Source organism: Andrographis paniculata, unplaced genomic scaffold (genome assembly GCF_009805555.1).
Source record: "Andrographis paniculata isolate CXL003 unplaced genomic scaffold, ASM980555v1 Contig80END, whole genome shotgun sequence".
NCBI lineage: Eukaryota > Viridiplantae > Streptophyta > Magnoliopsida > Lamiales > Acanthaceae > Andrographis > Andrographis paniculata.
In genome coordinates this window covers 4,964,021-4,985,678 of record NW_026137618.1, presented here as the reverse complement: position 1 = coordinate 4,985,678, position 21,658 = coordinate 4,964,021, and the positions used below count along the sequence as shown (strand labels likewise).

Here is a 21,658-nt window from a genome sequence, read left to right as displayed (position 1 = left end):
CTCGATATAAAAGATTAGGGACTCCCTCTTGCCCAACCCCATTTCTAAACTACCAAAAATAAAAAAAATAAGGGTAAACTGTTTTTTTTAGTCTGGTAACTGTAATCCTTCGTCATTTTAGTCTTGTAAGTGGAGCCTGTCACAAACTAGTTCTATAAGTGAAAAATTTTCGTTGTTTTAGTTTTTCGGCGCCGGAGACGTCCACGTGGCTCGCCAGAGGTGACGTGTCCGCCAGGTGTCCCGCCAGGTCAGCAACACCTGGCGGACACGTGGATTTATTTATTTATTTATTTTAAATTTTAAATTTTTTTAATTGGATCAAATAAAAAAAATAAAAAAATACAAATAAAATTTAAAATAAATTAAAAATAAGTTTTAAAAAAAATTAAAAAAAAAAATCCACGTGTCCGCCGGGGGTGTCACGTCACCTCCGGCGAGCCACACGGGCATCTCCGGCGCCGGAGGACTAAAACAGCAAAAAATTTTCACTTATGGGACTAGTTTGCGACAGGCTCCACTTACAGGACTAAAATGATAAGGGGATCCAGTTACGGGACTAAAAAAAACAGTTTATCCAAAAGATAATGAAATTCTTTTCAGGCATCAACAGTTTTCTATCGACCAAACTATCATATCAATATATTATTTAAACAAAAATTTAAAATCAGTATTTTATTTTAAATTAATTTCAACCTACAAGCAAATACCCACATGAGTTTTTAATTTTATTCATTTTTTGGCTACATTGCATAAGTATGTGTAAGGTTTGGATTTGAGTTTTTAGGGTTATGCATTTGTTTGTAGATTTTGATTCCCATTTTTATTATTTATAAAAAGTATTTCTCTCATGCAAGCATAAAATGAAACATATAGTATACATTGTAACTATAAAAAAATATAGTAATTTTATATTTTTATATTATATTTAAAAATAAATTTTTCATTTAAAAATACATTAATACATATTTATATATATCACATCAAACAATTATTTTATATTCAAAATTTTGCTAATTAAAACACAAAACTTAATTCTCAAAACTACAACCAAACACATTTTATTTGAAAGATTTTGGATGTATTTATATTATTATTATTATTATTATTATTATTGAATAGTGATGTGAATGTATTGTTTTATCATAACAAAGTGTTTTTTTTATTTTTTTATTTTTTTTGTTACAATACTATCTACCTAATATTACAAGTAAAACTTTGTGTATTTTTTTATTAATAGGATAATAAAATTTATAGTACTTCATCCGTCCCACTTACCATGTCCATATTTCTATTTTTGGTCGTCCCACTTATTTTGTCACTTTTTTTTTTAAAAGAATTACACACTTTAATTTTATTTTAAATTTTTAAATTTTAATTAGACTAATTAATTATCTTAACCTTAATCTATAATTATTTTTATTATATAATAATTATTTTCACTAATATATTCTTAATTATTTACTAATTATATCTCTTTTAAAATTTCGTGGATATGATATTTGGGAGAGAGGGAGTAATTTTAAACTATATATTGTAAATACTTTTTTGAGAAACGATTTTTAAAAATAAATTATTTTAATTTATATAATTAAATAATATAATTATATATTATCAATTTAATTATCAGTATAGCATAGGTGTTGAATTTTTTTAATTCAGATCAGTGTTGATTTTTCTTTTTTAGTTTTTTTATTTTTATGTGCGTATGTGGAAGAATCATATTCAAACAATTATTTAATAAATAAATAAATAAAAACACCAACAAACTTTTAATTAGTCTTTGTCTGAAAGAAAAACATTCAGATTGAGATTGTGACTATAAAATCTTTCTTTGTCTAAAAGTAGGTTTTGCCAAATCTACTTTGACCACAAGACATCCTAAAGTTGGTGCACTCTTGACCTAAATAATAATAATAATAATAATAAAAGAAAATTAAATCTAATGCATATTTCTTCTAAATAATATAATCCAAAATGTTTAAAATCATCTTAAACTCATTTGAAATTAATAAATTAGCTTTAATCATTAATTTACTAAAAATTAGGAAATAAATAAACTTATATTAGCGGAATTGAATGAGTGGGTACGGGTGTCAGTTCGTGTTTTTTGGGTCGTGTTCATGTCGGGTTCAGCCACGAGGATAACAAAAGAACTGTCAACCCGAACCCGAAATTTGACCTGAAACTCTAGACCTGAACACGACACGAATTCTTTCAGATCATGTTCAGGTTAACCTGAATTAGTTTTAGGTCACCCGAAACCCGAACAAACTCGATACGAACCCGACCCAAAAATTAAAAAAATTAAATTAACCTAAAAAGAATCATTTTTATTTTTATTTTTATATTATTTTAAATATAAAATAATATAACTATTATAAATTAAAATAATAATAAGAAAAATTTCAGGCCAACCCGAAACACGAAACTCAAAACCTAACCTGATTTTATATTTCGAGTTATCAGGTCAACCCGAAACACGATCTGAACATGATACGAATTTTTTCTCGTTTCGGGTTCGGATCGACCCAATTTTTTTCAAACCCGAAATACCTAAATCCGAACCTGAAAAATTTCGAACGGATTCGATTTTTCGGATGAGGTTTACTTTTCACACCCCTGTGAGGTGGATTGAGTAAAGCTCACTATTAAATTATAATTCTACCATAATTCACAATTAATCTAAAATATTAAATTTATTTAAACTTGTATTATTCAATCATATACAAATTATATCAAGTTATATATAGAACAATATAATGACCTATATAAAAATATTTACACAGTATAATTAATTATTAAAAAATTTAATGATGACAAATAATATAATTTTAAGATTGTTAATCCAATTTTTAATAGTATATCAATTAATTATTTTTTTTATTAGTGATCAAACCCTATGGAAGAAAAATGAACTTTTATTTGTTGAATTACATAAAAAATTATTAAATCATATAGTAAAATATATTAGTAAAACAATTCAGCACATTAGTTATATAAATATATTTTATATATTAGCACAAATCCTAATATAATGAATATTTTATATACAATTTTTTTTATTAACATAAAAATATACTGCTACCTTCATCCGGTTTGAAAGGTGTCATTTATTTTTTACGTGTTGATTTTTTTAATATTAATTATTATATGAAAGTGTAATACAAATTAAGGAAACAAAGACAAAAATACTTTTATAATGATCTTATAATACTATTATAATAACATTTGTGGAAAAAATTATACAAATATAAAAATATTTTTAATATTAAATATAATGACGCAAAAGGTAAATAAGACCTTAGAGTCGGACGGATCGAGTATTATATAAAAAATTTATACAATTATTTTATAAGTTAGATAGAAGCATGAAAAAGGCATAGACTTTGATGATTGATTTTGCTGTCATACTTTTTAGGGTTTGCCTTCACTCTAAGTCAAGAGTTCATTATAATAATAATAATTATTATTATTATTATTATTATTGAATTTGGTATATAATTAAATATTTTTAGCTTTTACCTCTCAAATCTCTAAACCATTTTCCATTTTTTTCTTTTTTTTTAGGTTTTCTTTTTTAAAAAAAAACTAATTTTATACTTTCTTTTTTGTTTTGGAACAATTATATTTGGTTAAATGATAAGGTATTTAAGGTAATAAAATTTAGTATATTAACCATAATAAATTGTGATATTATTTTATTATATTTGTATGAGTTGTACTATTGATATTTTTAAAATAAAGATTAATATACTTCATTTGTTATATTAATACATAGTACAAATTAAGAGAAAAAGATAAAATAAAGATATATCAATTAGTATTGTGTAACATTAAGGATAATTTTAATATTAGGTAAAATGACATTAAAAAAACTATATGGGACATGGTAGTATATGATTAATATAAATTTAAATGTCATTGTGTAAAAATAAAATTTTATATATATACACATAAATAAATAAAAAATAAAAAATTTTAAAATAGATAAAAAAAGATACTTGTTTGTTGAGAAAAAATATGAAAATAAAAGATGTTTTGAGTGGATCATACACATAATATATTAAAAATTTAATTAAATTAATTAATATTAATTAAGTATGTTTAAAATTAATAAATTTATTTTTAAAAAACATATCAGTGTTATGAACAAATAAAAGTGAATAATTTTATATTGTTATAGGAAGGATAAAGTATTATACAATAAATAACTTGAAATTTAAATTGAATTTTCATTGCAGGAAATTAAAGTGTTTGTTCTTTTGAAGTTTAGCAATAATTCTTTTTTATTTGAATTATAGTTTGGATGCAATATTTTGTAAAAGAATAATATATATTTATTGAAAATTACAATAATTTTATATTATATTAAAAGGAAAAAAAAAATTGCATTCAAACTTCAAAGGAATAGAGCTTTGATTATATTTTTTTTAGTTTTAATTTTAATTTGACATATTCGTTTGGATGTGATATTTTGTAAGAAAATATATTGTATATATATATATATATTTTATAGAAAATTGTAATAATTGTGTGATAAAAAAAAATTAAAACTAATTTCCAAAAGTACATACACAATTATTCCTCATAAATATTATATAAAAAAATTGTAAATTTTGTATATATAGCTTCGTTTATATATATATATATATATATATATAATTATCATGTAAATTTCAATACCAAAACAAAGATTTCATATATACATGGCAATACAAGTACAAAATTAATAAATTTACCTAAAAATGTGGGAGTTTAATAAAAGATTATTAATTCAATATAAAAAAATAAAAAAAAATCTTTTATGGTAATAGGTATTAAAAAAATATGACATTTGTTGCAAATTATATGACTTAATGCTCTTTGTTCTTTTTCTTATTGTGAAAGTTAAGATACAAGTACATAATATACATATAGTTTATGTAATTTAGAAGGTAAAACATATATGCCTATATAGATATAAATATACATGGTAAACTGTTTTTTTTACTTCAGTAACGGACTCTCTTATCATTTTAGTCCTCCGGTGCGAGAGACGCCCGCGTGGCTCGCCGGAAGCCACGTGCTCGTCAGGTGTCCCGCCAGGTCAGCGACATCTGGCGGATACGTGGGTGTGGACAAATGGATTTTTATTTTTTTTCATTCTTTTTTAATTGTTTTACTTTTTTTTTAATTGGACCAAATAAAAAAAATTAAAAAAAAACAAATAAAATCTAAAAAAATTTAAAAAAATAATAAAAAAAAATAAAATCCACGTATCCGCCGGGTGTCGCTGACCTGGCGGACATGTGGCTTCGGCGAGCCAGACGGACGTCTCCGGCGCCGAATGACTAAAACAACAAAAAATTTTCATTTATGGGACTAGTTTGCGACAGGCTCCACTTACGGGAGTAAAATGATAAGAGAGTCCAGTTACGGGACTAAAAAAATAGTTTACTCATATATATATATATATTGCAATTCATATTCGGAATTGGAAGAAATTCGCATGGATCATCCAACGGCCTAACAACATTTTCTAGTTATTTGAGATCATTTAGGACTTCAAGTTAAATCAAAATTTTCCTACTTGCGATCCAATGAATTACTTTTAAGATTTTACGTTTAATTTTACTATTCTAACTTTATTTTTCCTCCAAAAATATCAAATCAAACATCCAATTTTTATTTATTTTGTTACACTAAAATCTAATTTTACCTTCAAAATAGTACATCAATACATATTTATATCACATCAAACTATTATTTCAATTCAAAATTTTACTATTCAAAACCAAAACCTTACAAGTAAACACACCTACTAGATAAAAAAAAATGTTCGATTCTTGATCAGAAATTATTCTTTTGTTCGACTATCTCTATTTATGCATCGATATAACTGATATTAATACAAATAAATCAAAACCTCAAAGGATTTCTTTATTTTATGTTTTTGGATGAATACATTTTTTTTAGTTAGGTATGAGAAATTGTATTAGCAATAAAAAAAATAATATTGTGTTGAATTATTGACTTTTTTGTGAATAAGTAAACTATATATAATATGTATGTGAATTATATTTTTAAATAATATTTATGAGGAAAAATATTACGTGAACAAAGCCGTTGTTATACATTTATCAATTGAAATATATAGGTAGAGTTGGCAAAAACTGACCCGACACGAAATAATTGAGTTTGGGTCAAAAATTTCAACCCGATTATGTATACAGATTGACACGAACCCGACACAATAATAAACGGATCGGGTTAGAGTTGAAGCTCTCAACTCGAATCCGATACGACAACCCAATTATAATATATTAATATTGATTATTTAATATACTTATTATATATATATAAAATAATCATAATTTAATAATTTTCTCATAAATTAATTTAAACTAAATTCAATTTAAAATAATTCAACCCAATTTACGCTCAAACAAATAAAAACTAACATAACACGACAAAAAATAATTTAATTTGAATCAAGAATTTCGATTTAATTATATATACGGATCAACACGAGTCAATCCGAACCCGATACGATACGATAATAAACGGGTTATGTTAGAGTTGAGTAATTTAACCCGTTTAAAGTATTCAACCCGACACGAACCTGACACGAATCGACTCATTACCAGCTCTATATATAGGTGTACTTTCCAGATGTAATTTATCCCTTTCAAAATGATATAATTGAATTGCATGCATATATATATATATATATATATATGTATATTTTGGTCATAATTAACTATGAACATTGAAGACAAAGTAAATTTGATGGTGGGGTTTGGTCTATATATATATATATATATATTACAAAACTTGTGAACAATCTAATCTTTTTATAGACAGAAATGCTGCACAAACAATTATGGCATGTTGCATTCTTCTTTTCTTATTTCTTTTCACCACATTTTATGTTCAATAAAGTAGACAAACAAACTCAATATTGTATACTTTCAATGCAATTAAAAATTATTATTAAAGAATCAAAAATATATGTTGCATATATTTATTGACTTTTGTTATGTAAAATACTCCCCCGCTAAAAATTATATATTTATATTTGGTGCAGAGGTTAAAAAATAATAATATTTTAATTACGATAAACTATTTTTTTTTAGTCCCGTAACTAGACCCCTATATTATTTTAGTCCCGTAAGTGGAGCCTGTCGCAAACTAGTTGTATAAGTGAAAATTTTTTGCGGAAACGTGGATTTTATTATTATTTTTAATTTTTTTAAAATTGATTTTAAATTTATTTCTAATTTTATTTGTCTTTTTTAATTTTTTTTTATTTGGTCCAATTGAAAAAAAAAATTAAAAAAAAAATAAAATCCACGTGTCCACCGAGTGTCGCTGACCTGGCGGACACATGGCTTCTAGCGAGCCACGCAGGCGTCTCCGGCGCCGGAGGACTAAAACAACGAAAATTTTTCACTGTGCTCCACTTACGAGGGGGATTTCTTTATCATAAGCAAGAGGAATAGCTTAACCTTTTTAATGTTGGCAGGCACCAAACTTTTATCGGTATTTGTGTGTTTTGTAATCCAGTTGTAGCCACCTTTGATTGAATAGCTTCCGGATATGAATTTTTCCTTAAGCTCAAGCTTGAGATCTTCATTGAGCCATGAACGAATTTGCTCGATGTTGGTTTTTTCTTCGTCCCAAATATCTTTGATTTTTTAATTGATATCCCCGGTGTCAATAAATGGAACTTCATTACATAGCAACCGACCATTTAACCATTCCCTGAACCAAAATGAAGATTCTCCATTTCCAATTCTAAAGTGTAGCCCAATTTTAATATTTCTCTACTGTTGTAGATAGCTCGTCAAATCGGGGATCCATTTTTTCTAGAGACTTCCCAAAAATTCTTTTCTCCGTAGTAGAGCTCGTGCATGAGGCGAATCCAGAGTTTGTGTTTTTGGTATAGCATCCCTCAAGTGAGTTATGTTCCGAAGATTGAGACCATCCTATGTTATGGGTTTTGCCATAGTTTTCCACCCCAAAAGATATATTATACGGAAGCTTGAAATTTTGCATCAAGTAAATTGAATGGAGTTAAAACTGAGCGAGCTAGAATAATCCTCCCGCATTTTGACAAGAACCTAGATGACCAATTCTTGATCTTCTGGGTCATTCATTCGTTCCATTACGTGGGCAAATAAGTCTTCCATTTTTTACCATGCACCATTGAGAATCCGAGGTATTTTCCGAGATCATGGGTGAATTAGATCCCAGTGGTTTGGCGAAACTCACATTGGATGTGTACGGGCATGGATGGAGATGCAATAACCCTCGAATTTTGGTTGTTCATACGCAGGCCTGAGGCACAAGCAAAGAATCAAGGATTTTGTTTATTATATCAGCCTAATTTCTCTCGGATTTGGTAAATAGAAGAATATCAACCGCGAATAAAAAATGTGAGATTACAGTTTCAGAGCTGGAGAGCTTGATCAGGTTCCAGCTGCCATCATCAACAGCTCGAGATAACAAAAAGCGGGGGTGAAAGGTGATCTCCTTGCATAATATGAATAAATTAGTATTTTGAACAAAACTAATTTATGCTGCTAACATATTGGTTCCATAAAAATATCATACCTCACGTCTGAAGACAATATATTTAATCACAATAGCAGCATATGAACATGATAAAAAAGAAATAAAGAATAAGAAAATCAAACGATATTAATCGTTTGCCCAAAAACGATCAAACAGTACCAACCGTTTGCCCAAAGTCTAACGACTACTTTATTTCTAGAATTTCAAAATGATAAGTCTCAAACCCTAGTTACTCCTTAAATACCATTACTTAAACCCTACTTACTAAAGATAAAATAAGTCCACCCAATAACTAAAGGGCAATCATACTTATTAAATGCTTGGCGAGCTTAGAGATGGCAATGGGTATGGTATGGATCGGGTATATTGCTAGACCCAAGACCCTAGCCAAACCCTAATGTGCTCGAACCCTACCCGTGATATACCTGTTAGACCAGCCGAACCCGATTTACTTAAAAAAATATATCTATTTATTTCAAAAAGTAAATTAAAAATATATACGACAAATATAAATCTTCACTTATACCGCCTTGACGCGTCTGCCGTTGCCACCACCACCAACACTAATAATAATAGTAATAATAACAAAATGTAATATTTAATTAATTGGATCCAAGTCGAGTAGGGTCTGCTATTAAACCCTGAACCCGACCCGACCCCAAAAAATTTATTAAAGACCTTACCCATGCCCGACTCAATATCCAAATAATTGGACCCGATCCCAAATAAATAGATAGGGTTCGGGTCAGGTCTCGGATCTACCCCTACCCATTGCCATCTCTATCTCTAGGCAAGCTGCTTATATCGAGGCTGTAATAGCATCAGGCGTCGAGCATTGTTACCAATAATCCCCACAAGAACAAGATCCATCTCTAAAGTGATGGAATCTGTTTACATCTCTGATAACTATTTCCCTCGACGCAATCTTACAGATGTACTTGAACGCCGTATGGCAATCCAAACATATCCGAAGGTTCTTTTTCACTGTTATAGGCGCCCCGGATGGAGTCGCGATCAGTCCAAATGCCACCGCAAGTTTTTCACTGTGATATGAAAGAAGAAGTTCCTTTTCTTTCTTGTCGACATAATGGAGGTCAATTTCCAGCATCGGAACATATCCAGCTTTCGCCATCAGCTGTCCCATCTCTTCGAGTTTTGCATAAATTTCATCACTCCTGGGATGACTTCGATCGCCAACTATAAATGTGTGTATTTGATCTTTTACCTCCATCCAGCTCATCGCGGGCTCCTTCTTCACTTTACTGTCTCTCATTAACTTTCTCACTTGCGCAACATTGTCCCAAAGTCCCACTGATGCGTAAATATTAGCCAGAAGAATATGAGTACCGGATCTGTCTGGTTCGAGAGAATAAAGCTTCTCAGCTGCGCGCTTGCCAAGCTCGACACTCTTGTGAATTTTAGCCGCTCCAAGAAGTGCTCCCCAGATGGCGGCATTGCCTTCGAATGGAATATTATCGACAAGTTCCACTGCCTTATCCAATTTCCCAGCTCGGCCGAGGACATCAATCATGCAAGCATAGTGTTCTTGCATTGGTTGGATGCCGAATTGCTCCTTCATAGTCTCGAAATACCATTGAGCTTTTTCGACTAGACCGGCATGATTACACGCGGAAAGGACACTGACTAATGTTACGTGATTGGGAGAGACACCATCCTTCAACATTTCGTCGAATAATTTGATAGCCTCGTTACCATAGCCATGTTGAGCAAGTCCACCTATAATTGCGGACCATGACACAACAGTTTTGTCGAGTACCTCAGAGAAAGCCCGGGTAGCATCCTTTAAACTTCCACACTTCGAATACATGTTGACAAGTGAATTCCCAGCGAAAACATCCGATAAAAATCCAAGTTTCAAGACATGTACATGGATTTGCTTTCCTTGTTCATAGGCCGATAGAATTGCACAAGAATTAAGTAGGGAACTGCAAACAAACGAATCCGGTTTAAGACCCGTGTTGAGCAGCTTCAGGTAGAGCTTCAAAGCTTCTTCGCCTCGTCCACACTGAGCATACGTCGCCATTATTGAAGTATAAGATGGTAAATCTGCCGTCGGGCATTCTTCAAACACTCCACCTGCTTCGCAAGCATGATTACATTTTCCATATGAATCGACAAGACTGTTTAAAACAAAATGATCGTCTTGATAACCCGACTTCACAATAAGTGCATGACCTTGTTTGCAGAGACTAACATCCCCCAAGTCCGCAATTGCATTTAGCAAACCCAAAAGAGTCGACTGGTCAAATTCAATTCCTCGTTTCTGTATCTCCACAAATAGAGATAGCGCTTCTGTGGCATTGCCATTCTGCGCATATCCGGAGATCATTGCATTAGTTGCAACTAAGTCCTTTTCCTCCATCGAGTGATAAACTCGAACCGCATACCCCCTCAAATGACACTTCCAATACATGTCAATGAGGCCGACATTCACAAACTGATCCTTACCTAAATCCATCTTTATTAAACTCGCGTGCAAGTGTTTACCATATTCTTCATCGCCTAATGCTGAACAAGCTTTAAGGGCGCTCGACAGGGTGAACATATTGGGACGCGACCCCGACCTCCCCATCCGACCTAATAATTCCAACGCCATTTCATGAAACTCGTGCAAGACGCAACCGGCAATAACAGAATTCCAAGAAACAATATCAGGTACCGGAATATTATTAAAAACAGCTATAGCATCTCCAAGATCCCCTGCTTTTGCATACATGTCCACTAGTGCATTCAACGAGAACGGATCACTCAAATATCCAAGCTTCACAAGATAGCCATGAACCTTCCTGCCTTCACCAATACATCCGAGCCCTGTCGATGCATTCAATATAGTCGACAAGGAAAACTCGTCGGGCCTCATTCCACTCGCCACCATCTCCCCAAACAACCCCAATGCTTTCCCAAAATAATCACCCTGCGTGTAACACGACAACATAGCATTCCAAGAAACAACATTTTTCCCCGGGATATCCTCAAATAATCTCTGCGAATCCGAGAAACAGCCAAACCTTGCATACATAACCAACAATGCATTTGAAACATAAACATCTGACTCAAAACCAGTGAAAATTACAATTCCATGAATTTGTTTCCCAAAAGAGAAATCACTCATGTTTGTGCACGCCTTGAGCACGCTCGGGATCGTAAACTCGTTGCATTTCATTCCTAATTTATGTATTTTAACGAATGCCGAAAGGGCCTCCTTCCCAAAGCCATTCTTCACATAGCCAGATATCAAGGTGGACCAAGAAACCAAATCTGGTTCAGGACTTTCGTCGATCAGTTTGCGTGCACCACAAAATAGTTTACATTTTGCATAAAAATTTATCAGATGATTACGATGCGCAGGCTCCTTCGATAATTCAAGCTTGATAAGATGGGCGTGGATTTGCAGACCTCCATTTATGTACTTTGATCGGCAAATTTGTGACAGGAGCTTTGAGTACGATACAGTAATGGATGCCGGAAGAAGCATAAACTCCGGCTGAAAAACAGATGAAGAGACGAGAGAGAGGAATGTCGGTTTCAATCACTGCACAAATTCAAAAACCTAACGCAAATGATTACATGAATTGAAATAAAGAGCTGAGTAAAAGAGCATCGAACAAATATGACAGTTATCACAAATTGATTGAAGAAGCCCCGAACTTGTTAGTGCAGCACAAAGAACAACATAGAAACCTTAAAAATCCAGATTACAGGATTTGGTGCTGCGGCGGCGGTGGCGGTGGCGGTGGCGGCGGCGGTCAGTGGAGGCCTTGAGCGAATTGACGGAGGATGGGAGGGAAATTGCTAGCTTATGTTTAAAGGCTGTGTTTGTTTGCCTTTTTCTTTTAATCGTAATTTAAAGGAAAAATAAATAATGTGTTTGTGTGCGGTTTTTAAGTTTGAATTTTTTAATAATAAAAAATTAAATTTAATAGTAATTTGATGTGATATAAATAAAAATTGATGTGATGTTTTAAATATAAAATAAATTTGTAATAAAAATTACAAAAGAACACAACTAAAGTATTTCTTAAAAGATTTCTATATAAATACTTTTGATCCATGCATATTGGTTATTACTCCATTTAGTTTAAGCCTAATTAAAAAATATATTAGTAAAAATAATAATAAATTAATAAAAATAATTATAAATTAAAATTAAAATAAATAAATATTTTAATTAAAATAAAATAAAATAATAATTTATAAATTTTAAAATGTGATTAAAATATATAATTATATTTTTTTAAAAAAAATTATATAAGAACAAATTAAGTCCTGATGATAAAATTTTTAATAAATAAAAATTATCTATAAATTTAACCGCTAAAAAATAACTTTTTTTTTTTCAATTAATTCAAATTTCGATGCCTCCGTATACAATATGCAATCTATCTAGAAACACTACATTCGAGATATATATTTTCAATTTAAACGTCACATCTAACGTAAGGCTCCAAAATAGAAACCAACACATAATTTGAAATTCCTTTTATTTAAAAAGTAAACATTTACTTTATGCATACAATTTAATAAATATTTTAATAATAATCGGTGACAATATTGTGCATGTAAAGACTATTTCATGTATAAACTTAATAAGAGGATATTGATGTAAATAAATAAATATATATAAGAATATTTGTAATATACTGTAGAATATTGGTAACAAAAAACGACAAAATGTATATTTATCAAGTTGACAGAGAGTATGCACATAAGAACATTTATTTACTCAAAAGAACCTAATTGAGCACAAATTTGAATAGTGTTAAAAATAAAGGCATTTTTTCATGTTGTTACCAGCAATCAATAGAGCATCGTATGTGGTATGAACTATCTTTCGACTTCATCTTAGCTGTAAAGAACTAAAAAAAAAAAAAAAAAAGACATGTTCAACGATGGTTAATTATATGACTTTGAGCTGCAAATATATGTAGTTTCAGAGTCTAGAATCTAACCTCATTTATTCCTGCAACCAGATTTCAACTTTGCTGGAGTAGAACAGGAGATTTCACTGATCATCGGAATTTAAGCCTAGACACCTCCTTAAACACAAGAGAGACGGGATCATTGCGCAATGTGGGCCTCCATGTTAATGACTGCAGTTTTAGGAGAAGGCATGGACAACACGGTGCTATCCGGGAAGGCTGTAGTTCCTTGTTTCAGATTATGAAATAATCCTGACAGAAAGTAGTTGCCCTACAAAACTGTAAACCAACAGCAAATGTAAGAGAGAGAGAGAGAGAGAGGACAAACATGATCCGATGTAGCAATAAGAGGTATGTTCATTATTTGTTTGGATAGAACAAAATAGGACTAGTTTTGTTTCTATTTTCGCACTCCTTAATATACAATACAACGGGGTTTGTTCATTTACTATTTTTAATTCCCGATAAATATTATTTTAAAAAAAAACAATATAAAAATATTAACGCAATAGATATTATATATATATACTTTATTACACACACAAAACATCAATATTTCTAACAAAAAATATTATTTTTATACTACCAACACAATTTTCCGCAACGGACGTGGACCAACTACTAATCCGGTCAAGTCAGCATTGGCCATGGTGCTTATTTGATCGGATCAGTATATATCATATCGACGACCAACATATATTTATATATATCTCAGCATATTTATAATACTAACATATGTTATATTATAACACGACATATGCTATTTTATAATGCAAATATATGTTATCTTATAATGCAAACATATGTTATATTATGTATAAATATATGTTGGTTCACCCCTCTGATATATGTTTATCAGATCAAATCAGCACCATATTGACTTGGCCGTATCAACACAAGATACACAATCCCCCACATCTAACACAAAAAACACATCCCTCCAAAAACATAAAGTGAACAAACCCAAACCAATAATATCCAATTATTTTCCTATCAAAGCATCACACCCAACACCCATTTTCAACTAAAAAGTTTTAAAACCTAAAACACAACTAAGCATCAGCAGAAATTAGACAAACACAGCAAAGCAGACATTATTGTGAAGGATCAACATCACAAATGGATGCAACATTGTACATCAAGTGCAGTCTCATTTCAATTTATAATCAAAGAAGCAAGATTAAATTCTAGCGACAATGTAGGAAATTGATTATGGCATTAATGAGACCCAACATTTCCAAGCAAAACTACAACACCAACATCATATAGGAAAGATGGATCTTACATTGACAATTGATCGGTAGAGGTTTGGAGGTAAATACCAGAAGCTCAACATCGGCAATCTGTCTTCTCAATGCCAAGTTTTCAGACCAAAGGGCCCCACTAGAAAAGATACAATCAACAAATCAGTAAAGTAAACAGAATGCAGTATGTTGGTGTCAGGGAAGTTAATCAACAAGTTCAAGCGATTGGCTGCTTTACTGAACAATACATTAAAAAAATTAAAACAAACAGAACCACACCTGTCCAAATTACTAGTAATAACTGAAAGACATAGATCCAGAATTTTCGGAATGGAAATAACTGAAAATGGAGTAAGTCGGGCATTTGCTTCGAGAATTCATAGACCTTTCTACAAACATGGGTAGGGTGATGAGCTTTGATGGTAAGTCAGTACTTCGCGCCTGTGACAGTTGTCCATCATACTAAATAGTCCCCCATCAACTGTAGAAAGATTAAGAATAATAAAATAGAGCAATAAGAAAGGAAGAGTTTTCAATCTTGTGAAAAAATAGGTTCCTAAGGATGTTCGAAAGTTAGGCTTCAATTTCACCTTAAGTCTCAATCTCTACATCATCGAGATTTTTTCCTAGTTGTAAAATTTCTAATTAAGTAATAATAGATTATTTTATTCCTCCACTATATATACATGTATTGATTGCATAGCATCCATGACTATTAAATACTTTTACACTAATTGTAATATAAAATGAAATCACTTCAATGTCTACCATATTTGTAAACATACACTAGGACTATTGGGCAATCTAATACTATTTGTCTATTTGCTTTCAATAAGATTATAAATGCTTGGAATAATAAGTAAACTTAGGTTATTATTACAAATATAATATATTGGTAGTTTTCCAAATCTTACACAATGTTTTGATAATGATTAACATTGATATTACCGCCAGCCTTAGCAAATTTTTTGGTTCTAGAAATGTTTGTGCCTTATTGTAAAATTAATATTACTTATGAGTTAATGGAATATGTATGTTTATGATTTCATTCATTAATATTATAATGGCTGTACCTAGTTGTTTGGGTATAAGTTATAGGTTTGGTAGTTTTGGCGTGACTTAATTAAGGGAAAGATACAAGCAAAATTTGATGCTAATGTATAAATGTTTTACTCATGTTATGACAAAGATATCAACAATGATGAGATAAAGTAGACATTACATAAGGGCACAACAAGAGGTTTGTTCACTTGTGCTTTTTTTATTGTTTGGTGTTTTTAATTTTGATACTTTTGTGGTAAAAATAATTGTTTAATGTGATGTTTTGAATGAAAATAAGATGTTGGATCTGAGAACTAAAAACTAAAAATAAAATAAAACTAAAAACCTTGATCTCTATATAAATTTGCATTTACATTTATATGTAATAAATAATTAACCTTATCCTATCTATATTCCTATAATTTTAGTATATCAACTAGTGAGAATAAAAAATTTTAAAAAATTGAGATGTAATGAGAACTCAAAATATATACATTCTAACTTATTATTTATTTTTATTTTTATTTTTTGTGTTTTCGGAAAATGCAAATTTTTTTTGTAGTATAGAATTACTTGATGCATAGAGCCTAGATTAGAAAATGAGCAAACTACAACCACACATATAAGTTTGTGTCTCTCAGCGACACACTTAGCAAAATACCTAATTTGCAATGATTGGATACACTAAAGTATTATAATGGAAATTTTTTCAATAGAGACGGAGCTTATCGATTGCAAAGTTCAATTTCCAAGGCAGTGTAGAACCGAGGATCTACATGGGCATTTTTGGAATCACATTCAATCACAACTTTAAGAAGTGGACCACATAGGTTTTCAAGATAGTGATGGTATATGAGAGAAGGAACTGAGCTCGAGGCAACTCGAGAAAAGGCGGAAAATGGGGAGCCAACCTTCGCCACAATTCTAAGTGACGAAGACATACCGGGGTGAAAAATAAGGGAGGTTGGACGATTGCCTAAGGAACTGGAGCCAATCCTAAAGAAGTTTGAGAATATTATGTTTGACGAGTTGCCAAAAGGCCTGCCAACATGACGATCAGTTGACTCGGTGGAAGGGGCAAAACCTATCTCCCGACCTGCCTAATGGATCTCACAAGATATATTTGAGTCCTCAATGCCACATTTGAGTCCTCATAGAGAATCGTGAAAGTTGAATAGTAGAAAATTTGAGAAAAATGAGCAAAACAAAACACCCTTGAATAGTAGAATCCAATGTAGGAGTCCTCTGCATTTTGTTTAGATCAAGCATACAATCATTAGAGCATCCGTTACATACATTACCTCTACTTCGTTATCTCTTTTGTCTCTCTCGTCCACATCATATTCAACTCAACATTTAAGTTACTTTCTTTTATCACTCGTTATAGTAATCACCTTTAACATATTAAATTTACTATTTTATAGGATCCACACTAATTTATTTATTTCTATATATTTTTATTACATAAAATATATAAATTATTTATTTATTTATACATATTTCTATATATTTTTATTGTCTAATAATATTTTTATATAATATTATATTAAATTTTTAAATTTTAATCTTTATAAATTTAACATATTGAAACATATAATTTACTATTTTAAAAATTAAAATTATTCGAATAAATCAACATATAGATAATTTCTGTTAAAGTTAAAATTTTAAAATATTTTGAATAATATTTATTTTTTATTTTTTTATTTTTTGTTAAAGGTAACCGTTCTTGAGAAAGGTAATAAATAGTGAATAATTGTATCTATTCTTAAAGGTAATAAAAAATATAACTAGTTATTACAATAAAAATCCTAAAGGTAATAAAAGAGGTGACTGTAAGAGATGCTCTTAGGTGTGCCTTTTGCACCATTAATCCTTGGCTTGGTAGTGTAATGACCACTACCACCTAAACACCATCAAAGTCATAATGTAGTGCTATTTTACATTTTACACTAAAAATGACAACAATTCACCATGATAGGCGACTTGTTACTTTAGTTTTCAATTTCTATTTCATCTTACAACAAAAAGTTAAGTTGTGGTCACATGTATTAGCGTCTTCACTCTATATGGCATAGCATATAGACTTGTCATAGGTTTAAATTATGATGACACAACAAGACGCTAATTGCCCGATGATAAAGATAATGTCATATTTTATCTCACACCATATCATTTAGGACATTTTGCAATCAAATGGCTACATTGTGATTTGTGAACAACAAATTTGGAACTAACACAATGTTTTTATAGGCTTGCTTGTAAAACCATAGCTACATCCCTTCAAAAATTTACAAAACAAGTTTAGCTAAACGGGTTTGCTTCTCCATTAACAATTGGTTGCTCTTGTCAAATTGTTGCCATGATCATTCCAAAATTGAATTTATAGTTTTAAGAATCTCTTATAGACCCAAAAAAAAAAAAAAAAAAAAAAAAAAAACTACAAAAATCTAAAGGTAAAAACCGTATATTGACACCACTTTATTGTTTACTCTTTAATATATATATATATATATATAAATGCATGCACCATAGTCATCAAAATTGTTACCCGTAAGTGATTAAAAAAAAAATGGATGAATGAAAATCTCACTTGAGATGGAATTGGGTGAGGTCAAGTGAGGCGAAGCAAAGAAAGGTTGCTTCAAGGCACTTCTTAGATCAGTGTGTGCTAATTGACTTTTTTCTAGCTGTTCCTTATAGGGTGGATGAGAACACACTGACCTTTGTACTTTTAAGGAAGATACATGACTTAAAATTTAATAAAATAGAATACATTAGACACGACTGTCAACTGAAAATTATATTTGATAATCCAGAGAATGTTAATTATGACATAGCTGTAAGATATTTAAAACACGCATACTAAAGGCTGCTAATGATTTATTTCCATATCTCAAGTTTCTAAACATAAATGGTGAAAGCAATCAATGAATCAAAAGTCAGAACTTGAAAGCATAATAGATCTCATTACCAACTAGACACTAGGTTTCAACGGCCAAAGATAATATAGCAAGCAGAATTACTACGCACCTGGGGATTTTTGTAAAGGTCCTGAACCAAGATCCTTCTGAGTTGACGATGGGGGGCTGATAGGTGTTTCCTCACAGGTATGCAATCCACCCTTACGCCCTAAGGGTTTTGAGCGCACTGCAACCTTCAAGCGGGCCCTTTTCTCGTCTCTTAAGCAAAGCTTGAGAGCATCTTTAAATGGAAGATATTTAGTCTTTCCAGTCAAAACTGCATTTTCAAAGTATAAAGTACCCTTTTTAGGTACATTTGGCAATTTCCTAATCACGACATGAGACTTACCAGAATAGGTTGATTTCGGAAATCCAGGTAACTCCTTTTCCTGATTAGATGCTCGCCCTTCTTGCGGAGATACTGATTTACATTCCTCACAATGCCAATCATTAATAGGCTCATCAGGTGGGATGCTCAAGCAATAGCTGAGATGAAAATAGTAAAGAGTTTATATATATCATAATGCGGTAAGATCAGACGTGTTTATATTCAAAATTGGATGAAAAACAATGCTTGTCTAAAGTATAACAAGTATATGCAGAGGACAAAATACATACTTGGAGAAAACAATAGGAGAGCAATTGGGTAAAGGAAAAAGGAGAGAGAGAGAGGGAGATAGAGAGTAATCTTACATATGTGAACCAGTTGTTTTACACCGTATGCAAGAAAGTAATGCATTAGCCCAACCAACATTACCACAGATTTCGCAAACTTCTCCCTGTACACAGAAGAAACCTTCAGCACCATATTCCATATGAATTACCAAAATTATGAATTAATGAAAACAACAATCTTTAGATACTGATTCTTTTTTTTCAACTCTTTAAATGGCAAGAGCAAAACTCAGAAATGTTTGTATTGGCTAATCTAATAGTCAGTATATAGTGCATAAATTGATTTGAGTTTTTTGAGATTTTGATTTGAGATTTGGTTTAAATAGTACCTTTTGTAATTTGCTAGTCAATTTTTTTACTATTTGCAATTCACCCTTTTTCAGAAGGACATGTTTGTTTGCATTTTTGAAATCATATTTTCCAGATTCATATCAAACACCTGTCTTTCATTAAAAACTTCTTATCGAAAAACAACATCTATTCTCAATTAAAAAACTCTTTAACACTCCCATAATATCCAAATTACACCGCAAGATTTTTAACTTTGTTTCAATCAACATTTTAATCCACAATGATTAAACTATGCAAGACTTTGTAAATCTTGAGTGTGTGTGTTTTCAATCTCTTTATTCAAAACAAAAAAAAAAAAAAAAAAAAAAAAGGAAAGAGGCATATTCAATCTGCTTTCACATTACCTAAACAAATCCAAAATTGAAAAATCCTCATCCAAATTTTTCAAAAATAAAAAAATAAAATCCTTCAGCAGAACAAAGACAAAGCAAGAACAGCAGTTTCAAAGATCATCAATGGCCCCTGCTCCACTACACAAAACTCCATTCTCCATTTCACCTTCACGCGCCCAACACAAACCACCAAAAGAGAAAAACAAATCAACAAATAAAGCAAGAACTGCAAAAAGAAACCGTTCCATCGAAACACGCAGGTTTTTTATTTCTTTTTCAGAAACCCTTACAGAAAGACACACAACAACAATCAAAAAAATCAAATCTCAGCATGCATCTAGACTTGCAGCAATTCCATAAAACAAAACAGCGTTGATGAGAGCGAAAATAACTTCTTAAGCAGCGGTTTCTCACCATGATTGTCTCCTGAAGCGCAAAGCACAAAACGACCGCCGGTGAATCTCCGGCACTTCAAGTCTGCAACAGCAATTGCTTGAAAATGACTAGACGACTGCCGAGAAATATTTCTTTATGAGAGAGAGAGTGAAGAGAGTGATGTATGAATAGGAGAGAGAGGGAAGGTTTTCAGGCTTTGTATGAAAGTTTTTCCGTACAGGAATCCAAGGACTTCCTTCTCTGTTTTTAGTCCCAGCTACTCCCGGAACCTGAGATCCCTGACATTTATTATACTATGGGTGTGTTTGTTTGGGGGTTTGGATTTTGAGTTGGAATTTGAATAGTAAAAAATTTGAATTTGAATAGTTGTATGATGTGATATAAATAGGTGATGATGTGATGTTTTGAATGTAAAATTGATTTTTAGTATAATATAAAAAATGAAAAATAGGTGTTTGATTTGATGTTTTTTAGGGAAAAAATTGGATAAATAGTAGAATTTTGTTAGAATTCTACAAACGAACACACCCTATAATTATTTTTGGTGTAACCACCCAATGTGGTTGAATCGTGAGACTTCAAGGTCATTTATTCAACTCTCACATCACCGGGTCATTTTTACTGATAATTTGGTCTTTTCTTATTTGATTTGAAATTTGTTTTTTAGAATTTTATATTAAAATAATATATTATGTAAATTAAATGATACAAAGAGAGAAATGTATTTATTTGAGTAATATAATGAGATAAAGTGTGAGATATGAATTAAATACTCCTTTGTTTATTTATTTTTTGTGTTATTGTACTTAACGTTAAAAATATTTTGATATTTGTATAATTTTTTTATACAAATATATTATAAGACACTAATAGAAATATTTTTTTCAACTTTTCCTTGATTTGTAATACATTTTGATATAATAATTAATATACAAGGATCAACACGCGAAAAGTAAATAAATACTTAGTTATGAGACAGATAAAGTATATTTAATCATTTTATATTTTAATAATATTGCAAAATATTTAAGACAGTAAAAAAAATTGTTGAAAATTTTTGGAATTGGAGGAAATGCAAAATGTATAGATGTATTTAGTTTTTATTTAAATTAAAATTATTATTATTCAGCAAATATATATATATATACAAGAAATATATA

At 30.7% G+C, this 21,658-nt stretch overlaps 1 protein-coding gene across 11 annotated transcripts; it reads right to left on the bottom strand.

Moving 5' to 3' along the window:
• Window positions 1-7,727: 7,727 nt before the first annotated feature.
• Window positions 7,728-20,702, bottom strand: LOC127241044 (pentatricopeptide repeat-containing protein At4g21065-like). 11 transcript variants are annotated; one of them, XM_051259928.1, is made up of 10 exons: window positions 20,517-20,702; window positions 19,438-19,540; window positions 19,094-19,230; window positions 18,815-18,985; window positions 15,020-15,221; window positions 14,782-14,879; window positions 13,527-13,775; window positions 13,369-13,433; window positions 8,428-12,061; window positions 7,729-8,319 (listed from the first exon to the last, which is right to left on the bottom strand). In XM_051259928.1, the coding sequence occupies exon 9, from the start codon at window positions 12,050-12,052 to the stop codon at window positions 9,395-9,397; it is 2,658 nt and encodes an 885-aa protein (XP_051115885.1). In that variant the 5' UTR covers window positions 12,053-12,061; window positions 13,369-13,433; window positions 13,527-13,775; window positions 14,782-14,879; window positions 15,020-15,221; window positions 18,815-18,985; window positions 19,094-19,230; window positions 19,438-19,540; window positions 20,517-20,702; the 3' UTR covers window positions 7,729-8,319; window positions 8,428-9,394. The 11 variants fall into 11 exon arrangements, with proteins under 11 accessions (XP_051115892.1, XP_051115891.1, XP_051115885.1 ...); XM_051259925.1 differs by having other exon boundaries at window positions 8,428-12,109; window positions 18,815-19,021; window positions 20,517-20,701; XM_051259924.1 differs by having other exon boundaries at window positions 8,428-12,109; window positions 20,517-20,701.
• Between the last annotated feature and the right edge of the window lie 956 nt (window positions 20,703-21,658).

Coding starts and splice junctions, on each gene's coding strand:
- LOC127241044 (XM_051259928.1), bottom strand. CDS start 12,052: ATGCTTCTTCCGGCATCCATTACTGTATCGTACTCAAAGCTCCTGTCA.